At 49.4% G+C, this 16,447-nt stretch overlaps 1 protein-coding gene across 1 annotated transcript in view; it reads right to left on the bottom strand.

Annotated features, from left to right (window-relative positions):
* Window positions 1-16,447, bottom strand: part of LOC144140880 (uncharacterized) — an 88,294-nt gene extending 71,847 nt beyond the window's left edge. Inside the window, exons 1-2 of the mRNA XM_077672372.1 lie at window positions 16,252-16,447; window positions 3,755-3,906 (exon numbers count right to left, since the gene is read on the bottom strand). Coding sequence (XP_077528498.1) covers window positions 3,755-3,906; window positions 16,252-16,380 — 281 coding nt within the window. The 5' untranslated portion in view covers window positions 16,381-16,447. The remainder of the gene's footprint in view (window positions 1-3,754; window positions 3,907-16,251) is intronic.

Here is a 16,447-nt window from a genome sequence, read left to right as displayed (position 1 = left end):
CGTAAATTGGCAAATTTTGTTGACAGTCATCAATTCACACTCCTCACCGAACCATCTGCCCCTACACGACTGGGTACAGGTCGGGAGTCGGACACCACCCCAGATCTCGCATGGATCCGAGACCCCTCAGCGCAACATGGGAGAATACTGAAGAAACTCTAGGAAGCGATCATTATATTCTCGAAATGCATGTTTATTTCAGTTCACGGATCCGCCACGCTAGCACCAACTTTCGTCGTGCAGAACTCGCCAATTGGTCAGACGCTAGAGTAGCTTTGGACGCCACTGACACGAGTCATCTGCCCATAGGCATGTGTAGTACTGTGATACATCCCACGATTTGCCGACACAGTAAAGAGATCGCCCTTACTGAAGACCATCCACATGTTGACAGCCACCTCCTCTCATTATGGGACAAGCGCCTCACGTCATTATAGAGTTTTAGAATAACGTACGCAGTCGTATGCAAAAAGTCAGCGAACGCTATTTCTTTGCATGGTTCCCGCTGCGCATGCGCCGTACGCTAAGCCAGTTGTGCATATAGCGGACGGAAGACGAGCTGACGCTATTTCAAGAAAATAGCGTACGTGAGGCCGCTTTCGTTTCCCACGTGGCGGCAAGTATCGCGACAACCATCCGCGGTTACGCTGTTCTGTGGACATTAATTTGCATCCGATGGACCACTTTCTTTGCTCCTGTGTTTTTAAATACGTCGCGTGGTTAGCAGGTCACCCTCGCGCAGCTCTGCATCGTCGTGACATCGCTGAGTGTCCGAACGAAGCTTTGTAGCCGGCCAGCGACCGAAGCCGTTGTGCTCTGCGGGTGGACATTGCTTCCCATGCTCAGGATTATCTTTCTGGAGTGACGTACGGCTCAACCTCGCATCGGGTATGTATAGTGTGCGTAGCTAAAAGGCCTCTCGGCCTGCGCACCATAGTTAAGCGACTTGTTGTTCGTCCCCGCAAACCGCGAGAGGTGCGGGAATGCCGAATTTACGACGGGCAGGAAGAGGCAACCGGTCACCTATCAATCACAGTTCAGACTTGCAACGCATGTCGTGACATTGTGTTCATTCAAAACGCATCTCTGCATTGTTTTGAAGTTGAATAAAATGTATGCATCAAAAGCGAAAATTTGGTTCAGGGCGTCTGGTACGATTGCACGAAAGAAGCGCCTCGGGGCTTCAAGGCTTTCTTAGTGGAACATACTCAGGTAAGAGACTATTCATATCAAAATATTCACGTTTTGCCTTCAATACTATCGGAAAAACATTTGTTTGCGTTTGCGCTTGTTTGGATAGTCGTCAAATGTGCAGGCACTCCGGCAGTCCGCTGGCAGATCAGCTGGCGTGGCATTTCGCAAAACATTCGACAGATGACGCCGCATGCATTAACGTGTCGGTACGCAAAACTGATGAGACGTTCTAGTAAAACTCCCCTCGCTGTGTGTACGTAGCGTGCCGCAGAAAATTGCGTTTAGCGTATGCAAAGGCAACAAACGCTGTACTAAAACTCCCTATTCAAACACCGGCGCCTAAACAAACGCAATGTGACTCTACACTCAAGAATTGTAGCACTAGAGCAGGAATACCAGGAATACGCCGAGAAACTGGCCACACAGCACTGGCTTGGCTTTTGCAATGCCATGAAGGGTCATCTTCACATCTCCCGTGTCTCGAACGTATTCAGATCCCTCCTTTGAAGGAAAAAACCTCGGCACACCCTTCAAAAACTACTTTTGGCACAGCACCTCGATCAACCCGCCCTCATACAAGAAATTCGAAACACTTTCTACCCACCATGCACCCATCGAACACTCACTGTCGAGTATATATCTGATCAACCAGAAGATGTGGATACCAAAATTAACTCTGAATTTTCTGTGGTAGAACTCCGAGCGTCTCTCTTTCAATTAAACCGATGCACGGCCACTGGACCGGATGCCGTAACGTATAAAATGCTACGTTACATTCCTGACTCTAAATCAGGAGAGCGTCTGACGCATATCAATCGGGTGTGGCTTTCTGGAAGTCTGCCGCCAGAATGGAAAGAAGCCCACGTTACCGTTATCCCCAAACCCGGCAACGACGAACCTGCGCCCTATATTGATGACCTCCTGTATTGAAACATTAATGAAAAAATAGTCCTCACTCGCCTCGAATGGCACCTAGAGGCCGGAAACCACATCCCCCTTACCCTGGTTGGGTTCCGAAAGCATGTCAGCACCCAAGACATAGCGCTCCGGATTAAGCAAGACGTGTTTGAAATCCCGAGCACCACCCAACTCCGCACTATCATCGGCGTAGATCTAAAAAAGGCTTTTGATAACGTTGCCCATGATGCCATCCTCCAAAGCCTTCAAAAAACTCGGCCTGGCCCACGCCTTTTCAATTATATCAAAGATTTTCTATCTAATCGCACTGCCCGCATTATTGGACCCGACAACCAACCGTCAGCCCCCTTCTCCATACGCTGTGGTACGCCTCAAGGCTTCATCCTACCGCCCATTCTGTTTAATTTACCCATGAAAAACCTGGCCTCTAAATTATTTTCGGTTCCGGATCTCCCCCATGCCATTTATGCCGACGATATCACAATTTGGAGTTTCCGAGGCAGTCCGGGTGCCCAGGAGCGTACCCTCCAGGATGGCTTGGATATTATTCAAGCTCATGCAAAATTCGTGGGCTTGGAATGCTCCCCAGAAAAACCAGAATACGTCGTTGTTCTTAATCAGCGTAATAAATAAACAGACATCTGTTGTGGCTAGAAGCCTTATGTAAGACCAGCCCGTGCCTGTACACACAGTAGGTTATTGGGGACTCAACCTAAATCTTTTGCGGACCATAGTGCATGTCGGCACACTTTCCTGTCGTGACTACGTAAAGTGGCGTAATACAAGAGTTTCGAGAGTTAGGCAAAGTTGCCAAATCTGTTTTAACTTACATACGATCAGCTGTTATCGCAATGTCTTCTGCCAAAGCCGAAAACCCTGAAGGCCTCGAATTTGTTTTCGTCTTGAATTTTCGTTGTTGTCAGTTGTTAGACTCTGGCTGTTACCTTTGCTCGAAAGATTGCTCAATACAGAAGCTTACGCCTAGCTCCGACTCTGCGCTCCACACAGGACCAGCTTCGCAGTAATGGGGCGACGCCGGCAATGTGTCTTCCGGAGCTGTATCAAAAACCATTCTTAAAATCACGCGTTGACATAGTTTATGCGATTTTAAGTCTTTTGTTAGAAAAAAAAGGTGCGCATACGCGAGATCTGGTGCGGACAAGCACGAAAGGTCAACCGCGCGCAAAGCGACAACAGAGAGAGCGAGCCCGAGTGAAGCAGACGACAAATGCAAGAATCCCTAAGCTGACGTCACGGAGGCTCGCTTCGCAGCGTCGCCCGTGCTTGCGCTCACCGCCAATATCGGGGTTCGCAATACATTATATACTATGGGCTCTAAGCTGGGACCGATGGCACAAAACGTAAAAGCCAGGAAAACGCAACAGTGGGGAACGTAACAGCCTGGTTCTACTGTATGTCTTACGCTGCACAGCGAAAGTTTTCTTAAACGTACAGTTGGCAGTTCACGTCATCAAAAAGCAAATTTTATTTTAAGTTCGCCACTCTCTTCCACTGCGTTTACGCAGTGAGTGTTTCTTCCGCATTTCACACAACACCTGTTAAAACCAAAGTTTCATTGGTTTATTTAAAAACCGGTATGCATCGTTCCCCCTTATCATTTGTGTTTCGCTGAGTTACTTACCTGACGCTGTTGTTCACGTAGTGCATGGTAAAATTTACTTTGTTACCGACCACTTTGTCTGTTGTAAAATAAAGACATGTCTCTTGGATGACGTGTTTCTCGGGTTTATAATTGAGCCCGTATACCCAGCGTTCGTGTGTCAGGTTGTACTCCTTAATGTATGCGTAGAAAACGAAAAAAAAGCAACAGCACAAAGGTGAAATAAATGACATGCCAACTAGTCTGTAAAGGGGAAGCATAAGAAATTTTTGTACCTTCAATAAACAGGGTATTTGGTTTGTTTTTTGGACACCCGCCGCGGAGTCTTAGTGGCTAAGGCTTTGGGCTGCTTAGTCTAAGGACGCAGGTTCGATTCCAGACCAGGGCGGCTGCTTTTCTGCTGAAGAGGAAACACCCGTGTGGAGGAGATTTCGGCGCACGTTAAAGATCCCCAGGTGGTCAAAATAAACCGGAGCGCTCCACTACAGCGCGCCTCATCATCTGCGTTGCGTCGGCACGCTAAACCTTATGATCAATCAAATTATAATCAGTTGTTCCTTGCTCACACCGAAAAACCCAATATTAGGCAGAAGAACGCGCTAAGCCCGCTGATAAAATACGACTAAAATTATTTTATTGGAACGATCCTCTGCAAAAAATCTTACGAGCGAACTGCACGAATATGCCACCATCACACATGTTCGGTAAACCACTTTGCTAGAACGGAGCTGTAAATCTAAAAACAGGACATATTCAACGACAAAAAAGCCCGTTGCGAATCCCACTTGGTGGAGGGGACGCCGGATTTATAAAATAAAATAATAGCTTCTGCTAAAAGTTTGAGTGAATATTTTTTTTAAAGTAGCAGGTCTAGCATAATATCTTCAACCGCGAAGTACCAGAGGGGGCAAATTAATCAATAATGCACAATTGGGGAATTTTGTTCGGGAGAAGGTGACTGATTTTTCGGAAATAAACATGGCGAAGCCTGAGCACAACGGTATGCGGGTGACAGTTCCGCGCTCGTAAGTTCGGTGGCGGGCCTGTATAGATACTCTCATGTTACTAAGGTAAACGCGAAACACAACTCAGTGCACACAGAAGCATGAAAAAAAGGTGTCTGCATTCATCGGCACCGTCGTACGTCCCCGGCATAACGAAAAGTATCAGCTGGTGCATTTTGCTTTCTGTGAGAACCGACACTATGTTCAGAACCGGCAGAACGGTGCTCTTTTGTTTTTCATCAGTCAGCAGTTAACCATGGCGCAACCAACGACTCACACTCGTAGCTAATTACAAACGCGGCGGGTAATCACTTCTTTCAATCGATTGGTTGTAGCATATCATTCTTAACTGAGGCTTTGTTTGGCATTCGTATTACAAGTGTTTCGGGCGCCCTAGGCGCTGTATTTAGTAAGCCGAAGAGTAGTAAAGACTGGCTACTTTCAGACAGTTGGTTAACAGTAAGTTTTTTCCCTCCTTTCTTAGACTTCATAAATTACTTTCGGTACGCAACAACTACGCGCTTCCGAACAGGCCGTATATATTGTCACCTGAGCTTATTCTGCGACTGTACGATATTTGGTGGACTTATCGTTTTAAGCGTGTTCCAAGGATGCCTTGTACAACTTGGTACCCGGTTCCCGTTCGTGCCGTCGCACAATAAGGCCGCATCGCGGTAACTATACAGGTTTGTATTAGGCTTTGCAATCAGTTGTGGCTTGCTCGGGTGTAGTTAGTTACATCGTTTCCCCTTGTAAAAACAGGCACTGGCATCCAATAGGATGGCTGCGTGATATTTCAGGAAGCAGTGTCTTCATATGCAGCTCGGAATACCTGGCACAGTGTGAGCTTGGATTGGGGTCAAAATGTATATGACTGGGGCCCACCCCCAGTGAGCTCCAGCGATTCTTGCTAGCACATTAAGGTGGGCACGGACAATGTGATGCGAAATTCCACAGCCGGCGGCCAGGATAGCCCATAGCCAATGGTTACTCTGAAAAAAAATGGGCATGATTACCTTGCCTAACTGGGAATCCGCCTAAGGTTAATTAGGGGCGTGTAGCTTTCTGAAGGACATTCAAGAAACAAAGCCAAACAAAATTTTTCAGCATAGAGCGATAATTACAGCAACGCAAGATAGTTTTCTGCGGAGCACAAAAATATTTGAGCCGTCAGAGCAAATAACTCCTGTTCATATCTAGCGAGCCCAATCAATATATCGTCGGCACATATCAATAAATCCACTGTTGTACAGTTCCTTTTATTACTTCAAAGAGTACGGCAAAAGCCGCATTCAAAAATACGGAAGAAAACACTTCCCAGAGGCACACCTACCGAGATAATTTTCATGTTACTTATAGCGTCTCCTAATAGCGCCTGTGTGGATCGGACGTTAATAAAAGCGTGCACCAAGCAAGGCGATTTCTCGTGACACATTTTCTGTAATTTTAGAATATAGGCGACTTGTAAGAGTTTGTCATAAGCATTGCATACACAAAACGTTAAAGGTGTTCCGCTCAAAGTGTAAGCTGTGACACCCCCTTCGTCTCTGCCTAAAGCCGCGACCTTACCTACAACCCTCGTATGACAACGGAATGGTCGCTCATACCGAGCAAGAAATCATAACTCATTGCTTTCACTCAACAACACTGACCCGATACCATCGCTCTATAAGAAACAGACACCACCAACGTCACCCTCACAGATTATACGACATCCACTTCAGAAATGCATGCCCACACCGCCATCCTCGTCCTCACCGATCAAACGTCCCAACAACACACCCTCCCCACCGGCATCGATTACAGCTTTGTGGAGGTCTTCCCCAGAAAAAAAACGCACTCAATTCTATTGGTCCTAAACATCTACAGCCCACCCCCTGCGCTTCTGTCAGCAATCCACAGGCTCCTCAGAGAAGTGAAACTGCGCACTTAGTGCCGTAAATTATTAATGTTAGGGGATTTTAATGCTCATCACATGATGTGGGGCTAACATCGCAGCGATCGAAAAGGCACTCAACTTCATGACGCATTCCAACACCATTTTCTTCATCTATGCAACAACCCAGACACACCCATCCGCATTGTAAACAGCGTCTCCCGCGATACTCCACGCGACCTTACCGTAACACATGGAAGCGAAAATCTTAGGCAAATAATTGGTATAGGCCCACTTACTGATTGGAAGGCCTTCAAAGAAGAATCGCCTATTGAGTCAATTAAAATAATGGCTCCAAAATATCATCTGGTCACACAGCCACCAGTCTTTCCAAAGAAACTAGGAGGCACACGCCGCTGCCGGTGCCCATACACACCGGGCCGTAACCTCAGAGGGAGAAACCAACAACCGAACTGCCTCGATGCTAGCACCACTCCACACAACACCGAAATCTTATCCCACTAACTTAACTGCCGCCGTCGCTCCCCGCCACCTCATTCACAACTAACACGCGACGAATAAACCACTTTCTGGTACCTACAAACCAATTCGTATGCCCAGCACAACCTACTAAACGCTATGTACCCCGCCCAATCCCCTTCCACCAGTAACTTCTCCCCTATTGCTGGCACCCTATACCAGGTGGTAAGGAAGTGCCAATGGACCTCCACTCTACCCCGAATCCCAACCGTACCTGTGAGCAGCGGGTGGGGAAGCTGGCCAGCTCCGAGCTCTCGGATCAGCGCCGAAGGGTGGAACAGGCCCGGACGGTCAGCCAGGTCCAAGGCATTGTGGAATAAGGATACCTCTCACTCGGTGGAGGCCCTAAGAACATGCTCCTGCTCATTAGTAGAATAAATGTTCGTATCTCTTTCCATATGTGATTCTCGCGACACAGCAGCTTCTACACGTCGATGAGTAGATGACCAGCCTTTGTTGTCGGTCAGCGCGGTTGATGTTATGCGCACGGCGGGTTGAAAATTGAGAAATTTAGGCAGTGCGATAAAAACATTAAGTGTGCATGGTATGAACAAACTTTTAAACAATCAGCCCAAGGGTCGATGGTCAGCGTTCAGAGTTTCCTTTAGTTGGCCTACAAGAAAAAGAAAGCCCACAAACGGTGAAGACACGAAGAAAACACAACTGAATTTCGAGGCTGGTTTAAATTCTCATATAGCATATGCCATGCTTGCCACTATTGCATCCAGCTTAAACCTCAATCCGCCATCGCATATTGCTTCGAGCACTTCTCCCGATGGCAAGCAGACTGAAGCTTGGTAGTATGCATCCTCAAAATATTTGCTGATAAAAAGAATAAAGACACCTACCAAACTGCGTAATTAAAACAAGCTACCTGACTACAAAGAGGTATGTTAATACAACGAGCTACACGTCAGCACAATAGGCTAACTAGATACGTTTCTAGACCTAGCACATTTACAAAAATTTGTACATGTATACGCTCACCGATGTAAACAACCTTAGAGAATCTCATCTTCACGGACTCACTATGGACGAGCAGCTGCTAAACATCGACTTCCCGGTGCGCTAAATTATTTTTATAGACAGGACATTGACATCAAGGCTGTAAATGTCGACCCCACATGGGATATGTTTATGTAGGTCTTGCATTTGTCATTTTTGTCCTTATACCTAATCCTGTATAATCATTTTTTCAATGTACATTTTAAGTTTGAAGCCTATCATTGCTGCATCGGCACATGGTGCTCTTTTACGCCGCATGGTTCCAGCCTTTTTTCCGTCCGCTTTTCAACAGCGATGCTGTTTAGCATACCGTAAGTTTTAGTGTCATCAGTTAAAAATACAAAGAAATTTCCGAGACCTCGCACATGCGGGCGGGCCTGATGGCAGTTCCCGGCAGTTCCGAAACCAAGAAAATGCGTAGCGCTCGTGTGTGCGTGCCTCGCGACGACCGCCCAGCGTCCCCTGAGCTTGTTTGTTAGCCAAGCATGCTCACTGGGGAAATTGGCGAAGATTGCGCCGAACACCCGCCAGTTAAAAAAATAAGAAAATACCGAGCGCTCGTGTGTGCGCGCACCGCTGCGACCACCCTACGTCCCCGGTCAAATTAATCAGACTGCCCAAGTCTGGCAAAAAAAAGAAAAACAAAAACACTCCAACGTTCCCCATAATCATGGCAACACTTCCTCGGAATGAGAAAGACTCCAGCGTTCACCGTAATCTTGACAACACTTGCTCTGAACGACATAGACACGACTTAGCATTGGCCCCTCCAAGGGGATGTCCTATGATAATCACTTCCAAAACAACTAAATAGCCCAATACTTATTTCAAGAATGCTGGGCTATAGGTCGTTGAGGCAGCCAAGAAGAAGGAGATCGGCTGCTATAGTAGACTTAAACCATCGTGATGGTCGTATAGTCGCGTACAGCTTCGCAACCTTCAAGTCTTACGCGTTAGTGTGAGCTTCCGTAATTTTTTCATCTCTGTAGAAACATTGCTGTAAATAAAACTTTTGATTGATTGATTGATTGATTGATTGATTGATTGATTGATTGATTGATTGATTGATTGATTGATTGATTGATTGATTGATTGATTGATTGATTGATTGATTGATTGAAAAACGGAACGGTTCTTGCACGTGAGCTTTGTTCACAATGACATTGTGAGTACATGAAGGCAAGTTTTGGCGCAGCGGGGAATGTGGCGCAGGCAACGCGAGTAAACTCAAGGGAGATCGCCTTGCATTGGATTAAAGGTTGCCTGTTTTTATATTATTAAGAATTTCAGATGACGCCACCGCATCAGTTTCTTTTCGTTTACAAGTTTGCGTGCCGTGTGCAAATTTATCTTATGGGCGGAGTTTTCTCAGAGAGAGAGAGAGAGAAACAACCTTTATTAGAGCCTGCTGTGAAGACGCGGCTAGTACGTCGCAATAGCTGAGCCCCTGCCAGGCTTGCTCACACAACCTCCGTGGAGGCGGCGCTTGCAGGCCGTTGGCGTTCGAGGCCAGCCATTGCCAGCTGGACAGCCTGGAGTTGGTCTTCGTAGTTTCCATTCTTCATGGCGCCCATGAATCTTGGCGGAATTGTAGTGTTTCTGGCTTCTTGCGGGTGATTTTCACAATCCCATAGGATATGGGCCATGGTGGCTCTCTCTCTGTTGCATAGTGTACACATATCACTAAAATACACCTCTGGGCAGATGTGTTTGGCTACCACTGGAGTCATTAATGAACAAGTCTGTAATTGTCTATAAATCACTGCTTCTTGTCTAGTTAGGTTAGGGTGTGGTCGTGGGAAAGTTCGGCGATTGATGCGGTACCACTCGAGAATGTCTCTATATGCAGTGAGTGGCTCCGTTTCTTCGGGCACTTGCGTCGCAAATCGGGGGCTTGGACTCTCAGGAGCGCCGCGGCTGGTGAGCGCGTGCGCTGCCCGGTCCGCCTCCTCATTGCGGTTGCCGTGTCCATCGCGTGAGTCCAGTGGACCCGCGTGTGCCGGAAACCATCTTAAAGTCACTGGTGTCGTTCTGGGGGGTAGGGCCCCGCACACCCTCACAACACTGGGGGAGACACAGTTTGTAGCGTAATGCATGATCGCCGTCTTCGAGTCACTAAGCACAGTGGTGCATCTTGGATTGGTGATGGCAAGTGCAATGGCCATTTCTTCGGCGTGGTGTGCGCTTCTGGCTTTCATGCTGCTCGCAATGTATACGTCACAAGAGAAGGCGGCTAATACAACTGCGACGTACGCATTTGGTCGGTCCGGGTATTGGGCTACATCGACGTAGAAAGCGCCCTTATCCGTGGCGTGCGTTGCTGTGAGTGTCTTTGCTCTTGCGAGTCTCCTTTCCTGGTTGTGTTCTGGGTTCATGTGCCGGGGAACTGGAGGCACGTGGAGGCTGTGCAGCAGATCTTGTGGGAGCGATGTTGGGACCTTGTTGTCCTGCATCTCCTGTCTTCGGAGGCCGAGTCGTCGTAGAATGTAGCATCCCGTTCTTGTTTGTGACAATTTTTCAAGCTGCGCCGTACGTTGGGCCTCAGCTATTTCGTCCAGCGTGTTGTGGACGCCAAGTTCGAAAAGCCTGTACGTATTGGTGTGCACGTATAGTCCAAGTGCTGCCTTGTATGTCCTGCGGATGATGGCATCAATCTTCTGTCGTTCGGCTGCTTTCCAATTATGGAATGCCGCGACGTAGGCAATGTGGCTTATCGCGAAAGATTGTACAAGTCGGAGGAGGCTCGTCTCTTTCATGCCCGCGTGGCGGTTGGAAACTCTTCGGATGAGTCGGGTAGCTGCAGACACCATAGCGTCCAGCTTGCTGATGGTGAGACCATTTTGCCTGAGCGCGTCTAGGTGGAGGCCAAGGACACGCAGGGTTTTGACGTGCGGGATTGTAGTTCCGTCCTTCGTCCGAAGGGTGATGCTTGGGGTGGTAGTGGTACTTGTGCGTCTTCCACGAGGTGGTAGGATGAGCAGCTCCGACTTTGTAGGAGAGCAGATTAGTCCTGTTCCCTGCAGTTGGTCCTCTATTACCTCGATCGCTTGCTGTAACGTGGTCTCAATGTGGCCGTCGCTGCCTCCCGTCATCCACAGGGTAATGTCGTCAGCGTAGATGGTGTGCTTGACGTCCGGAAGGTTGGCGAGCTTGTTGGCCACATCGAACATTACCAAGTTGAATAGCATGGGAGATATCACCGACCCCTGTGGCGTCCCAGTGCTGCCCAGTGATTTTGTGGGGAGTTGTATGTCCCCAACATTGCTCGTTGTCGATCGGTCAGTTAGGAAGTCTTTGATGTATGTAAAGGTTCTCTGTCCCATATTGAGGCGGGATACTTGCTTGAGAATGGCCGAGTAATGGATTCGGTCGAATGCACTCTGTAGATCTAGGCCCAGAACCGCTCTATTGTCAAGGGAGTGAGTTGTCTGGTCTATTACTTCCTGTTTGAGTAGCAGCATGGCGTCTTGGGTGCTTAGCTTTGCTCGGAAGCCAAGGATCGTGTTCGGATATAGCTCCTCGCTTTCCAGGTATGATTGCCACCGGTTGAGCAGTACATGCTCAAGGATTTTGCCTACGCAAGATGTGAGTGAGATCGGGCGTAAATTGTCGATATGGGGAGGCTTGCCCGGCTTAGGGATAAGTACCGTTTTCGCCTCCTTCCATCGTTTGGGTAGTCGACCGCAGCGCCAGCACTCGTTGTAGAAACGTGTGAGGGCGAAGATGGCCGCGTCATTCAAGTTGCGAAGAGCTTTGTTCGTCGTTCTGTCGGGTCCTGCCGCAGATCTACAGTTGACCGTCTGCAGCACTGCCTTAACCTCCCATTCCTCAATGTCTCTATCGAGGTGGGTATTGACCGCACCTGTATAGCTTGGGAGGGGTTCAGGGGGGCTGGAGGGCAGGTATCTTTCGTTCAGGCGTCGACGGACTTCGAGCCCGCCAAGTTCTTGCTGGGCTTTGTGAAGGGTGCGGGCAAGGGCGTGGCGTTGCGTTCCCTTAGCTTTGGTTTCGTCTAGCAGGTGGCGGAGGAGCTGCCAGGTGCGACTCTTATGCATCTGTCCATCAGCTTCTTGGCATACCGCATGCCATTGTTGGCGGACGAGGACAGCGCAGTGCTTCTCTATCTCTCGATTAAGGAACGCCACTTTCTTGCGGAGCTTCCGGTTGTGCCTTTGTTTCTTCCATCTATTCTGTATGGATTTCCTTGCTTCGAGGAGATGTGCGAGTCGGCTGTCGGCTTCGGGAGTGGAGTCGTCTAGCTCGACTTCGGTAGTGGCTGCTTGGGTTGCCTCGTTGAGGGCTTGCGTCCATTTCTCGATGTCTTCTATGTGCTCTGGGATCTCTTCCAGAGCCCTGCGATAGGCATTCCAGTCTGTTATGCCTTGTGTTTTAGGTGTTGTCGCCTTAGATCGTAGCGGTATGGTGATTTCCAAGATGCAGTGGTCACTGCCGAGAGTTTCGCCGGTATTTTGCCATCGTATCCCCGCCTCATTGCCGGCCGTTTTGCAGAAGGTGAGGTCGGGGTTTGTATCACGTTGTACGGACGAGCCGAGACGAGTGTTTTCTGCAGGATCGTTGAGCAGTTGGTAACCGGCGTCCATGGCGTTCTCGAGCAGGCTGCGACCTTTGGCGTTTGTCTTGGGGTATCCCCAGTCTGTGTGGGGCGCGTTGAAGTCGCCACACAGAAGTGCTGTGCTGCCTTTGGCTAGTTGGTTCGTCTTGTGTATAAGGGTTCTGAATTTCTGTTGGTAGTGCTTGGGGTTGCTATATATATTGACTACGAAGGTGCTATCCTTCTTCCTTCTGCCAGTGACGATTTCCACTGCACAGTGTTCGATGGCGCTGTTATTTAGAAGTGCGTGTTCAATGTAAGTGATTCCCTTCCTCACCAGAGTGCACACTCCTTGGCCGGCTCCTTTCCCGACGGTTCTTGCGCTAGGTGGGCTGGCGTGGGAGCGGTATCCCGGCAGGGTTGGGGGGGTTTCACTATGCGTCTCCTGTAGTAGGATGACATCCGGTTGGCGAGGGAGTTGTTTGATGTATTGTTGTAGCGAGGCTCGCTTGCGTTGAAATCCGTTTGAGTTCCACTGCCAGACCACTAGTTCTCGGTTAGGGGCTAATGCTGCTCTGGCCATGTTGGGCGTTGGTTAGATTGCAGGTGGTGCGATCCAGGGCCGAGTCTTGCGATGGCCGCTTGCATTTGCACTAGTGTTTCGTGTATTGCCTGGATGCTATTCTGCATGGCTTGACACGTCTGTTCAAGTTTCGTGAGGCGGGCGTTGATGTTCGCCGTGGTAGCTTCGAGTGCTGCTAGGCGTCTGTTGGTTGATTCTTCATGTCTATTGAAGCGCTCTTCGAGTCGTTGGAGGGCCGTCTTCTGCTTGCTGTCTTTAGGTGCATCAGTGGCCCGTCTTTTTACTTGGGATTCAGGCTCGTCCGTTACCGATTCCTCCTCTGCCATCTCTTCGGCGGGTGCTTCTTGCGCGGATGGTTGTGGTCGTTGTTAGAGAGCAATCAATTGGTCCAGCTTTCTGTTCATTTCGATGATACGTGCGTCCTGCTCGGCGACTCGTTGTTTCAATCGTTCGTTTTCAGTCTGTAGTGCAATCATTTCTGGGCTTGGCTGTGGCTTAGTTGGCGCTTGCTTAGGTGTGACAGGTTGCTTGGGAGCTTGCGGTTTGGCTACATCAGCCCACGCCACGCGTTCTTTCGAGCGCGCCGCTTGACCTTTCCGACTAGCGCTGCGGCTGGCGCTGGGGCGTTGGCTGGCGGAGCGTCGGCGGCTGCTGCTGCGATGACGTGAGCGACTGCGTCTGCCCGCAGCTGGTTCCCGCACCTGCGCTTGCGTCTGCACTTGCGCGCGCGCGTGCTCCCGCGTTTGCGGTTGCAGCTGCGGGAAGTCCGCTAAGCCTGATGGCGGCTGTTGCTGTTTCACGTGTTTTCGCTCCCACCGGCGGCGCGTGACGACGTATGGGATCTTGTACCGGTTCTTGCATCCCATCACACCGGTGGGATGAGGGCCGTTGCATAGCTTACAGCATGGCTTACATTCATTTTCGGGGTCGGGGCCTGGATTTGGCGCATTGCATGCGTAGCACACTTTAGCGTCAGGGGAGGGGCATACGTCCGTGCGGTGACCTATCTTGCCGCAACATCGGCACACTTCATAGTGTTGGCGGTACAGACTGCATTTCACTAGAATTGCGCCGTACTTAATGTAGTTCGGTACTCTGGTTCCTTCGAACACTACGATTACGGTGGTCGTATTGCCAATTCTGTGCGCGTCCAGCGCCAGTGGGTTGGCTTCGTTCACAATATTCGCTTGTAGGTCTTGGTGCGTGTCCGTTAGTGCAATGCCACGAATGATTCCCTTGGCTGTGCCGTTTGGTGCCGACAGATAGGCACTCACCTCGTGTTCCCTTTCGCCGACGCAAAGGCGTCGTATGCCAGAGTATTTGTTGGCCCTGGTTTCATCTCGGGTGCTGACCACGATGATATTTTGAGCCGCGTTAGTGCAGATAGTGTCTTCTTTGGATTCGTGTAGCGTTGTTCCTGCCGCCGCGAAAACGGCCGCCATAATTCTCGATGCTTCGGTGCGGGCGACATTGAGACCGCCACGTGGTCGCAACACTATCTTGCTCTCTTCTCTCGGCAGTGATCGGGGCATGCGGGCCGCTTTACTAATACGTGCAGCTATTCTCTTCACGTATGCAGCGCGATTGGTTGTGGGTTCCTCGCGGATGGTAGTGGGCTCACCGTTGGTCGTGGTGGAGGCTCGCTGACGAAGACGTCTGTTGGCGGCTTGCCAACCTTCGGTGTCCGTCGGTAGGAGTTCGGTGCCTCGGACTACAACGGTCGTGCGCCTGGTGTTGTGGTCAACTTGCACGTTCGAGGTTTCAGGGTCTTCTCCGTTGATTGGGATACTGCCGGTGTCCATGGCAGCCGTTTCGATGGTAGCGTCGGGTGCTTGGTTCATCGTGGGGTAGTGGAAGCTTGCGTCAGCGACGAGGAGCTGCGGCTGGACCGGCTCGTGGAGCTCTTGGGCGGCCGCAGCTTGCCGAGGAGAGCTCGCGCCGCTGCTCATGCACGTGGTGCGAGCATGGGCCACTGGCTCCTCGAGGCGCTCCTCCGCCGGCCTTGGAACGTTCTCTCGTGAGGCTTAGCCTGATGCGATACTTTAACTGCTTGAAATTGTGCCGTAAAATGACTCACCACGGCAAACGTAGCAACAGGAAATTCCTTGTGACTTGCCGGTGTTCTTGACGCACAACTGAGAAAGGTGAATGGCCTTTTTCCGCATGAAGAGCCGCAAAAGCGAGAGCTCGTGTGAAGCAGGTTATGACTCCATAGCCCCCTGGCGGGCCCGAGTTTTCTCAGAGTTCAGCCACCCCATTTGAGGTCACATGGCGTTTTCCGACATTGTGGTCGCGCTGTTTATTCTTTTTTCGATGTTGCGTGCTCCCCCTGGGTAGCTGTACTCGCCATCTCTTCAATAAATTGTCTCGCTGACACTAGGAACGTGCGGTACAGGTGAGCGTTTCAGTCAGGAAATCGTTGGATTAAATACTAGACAACGCAGGTTGCCTCCTACTGATGAAATATAAAGCACTTCGTCTAGTGTTGCACTACAGTGTGGGCAGTGTCCCTGTCAATTTTTTCTTAACATTATTTTCATGTTCAGCTGGTTTCTTCTCAACTTAGTATGAGTGGCCTTCGTTCTGTTTGACGTTAAGCAATTGTGTGACCAGAAGGCGGGCCTCTACACCACATCGCACGAGAGATATTAAAAAGCTAGTAATTTGCTTTCTTGGTTCTTGGGAGCACCTTTAAACAAAATTGGGTTATTCTTGCCAAATTCTTTAGTTTGTTTACAGCTTCCTCCATGAAGGTCTATAAGCTATAGCTATATTTTTGTCTGGTTTGCGACCTGTGGCCAACGAAGTGTTATTTGAAAGTACTCCTGTGACCAAAACGTGTTACCTTCGTAACGTATCGTTCAGTTAGGGCGTAAAATAGAATACGTTTTTTGCCTGCGAAGAAGTAAAGGGGGGCGCAAAGGTTACGTTTGAAGCATCTGTAGATCAAAAACTCACCTTCACGATGTCTTGAACATTAAAGTAATTTTGGTCATTATGCAGCCGTTCTTTCCCATCAGAGCTAGCAGTAATAAGGGTCACAAATGTGTAGGTTAATAAAACGGCACCAAAACCATAAAATGTCATGACAAGTATCTCAGAACGTTTGCAGCAAACACTTTTTGGAGCACCCAACAGCGTCTTTCTTACGAGC

This window comes from Haemaphysalis longicornis, unplaced genomic scaffold (assembly GCF_048455015.1).
Source record: "Haemaphysalis longicornis isolate Haplotype H1 unplaced genomic scaffold, Haemaphysalis longicornis Haplotype H1 scaffold_53, whole genome shotgun sequence".
In the NCBI taxonomy this organism is placed as follows: domain Eukaryota; kingdom Metazoa; phylum Arthropoda; class Arachnida; order Ixodida; family Ixodidae; genus Haemaphysalis; species Haemaphysalis longicornis.
The sequence above is the reverse complement of the archived record's forward strand: the minus strand, read 5'-3'. Positions and strand labels throughout refer to the sequence as shown.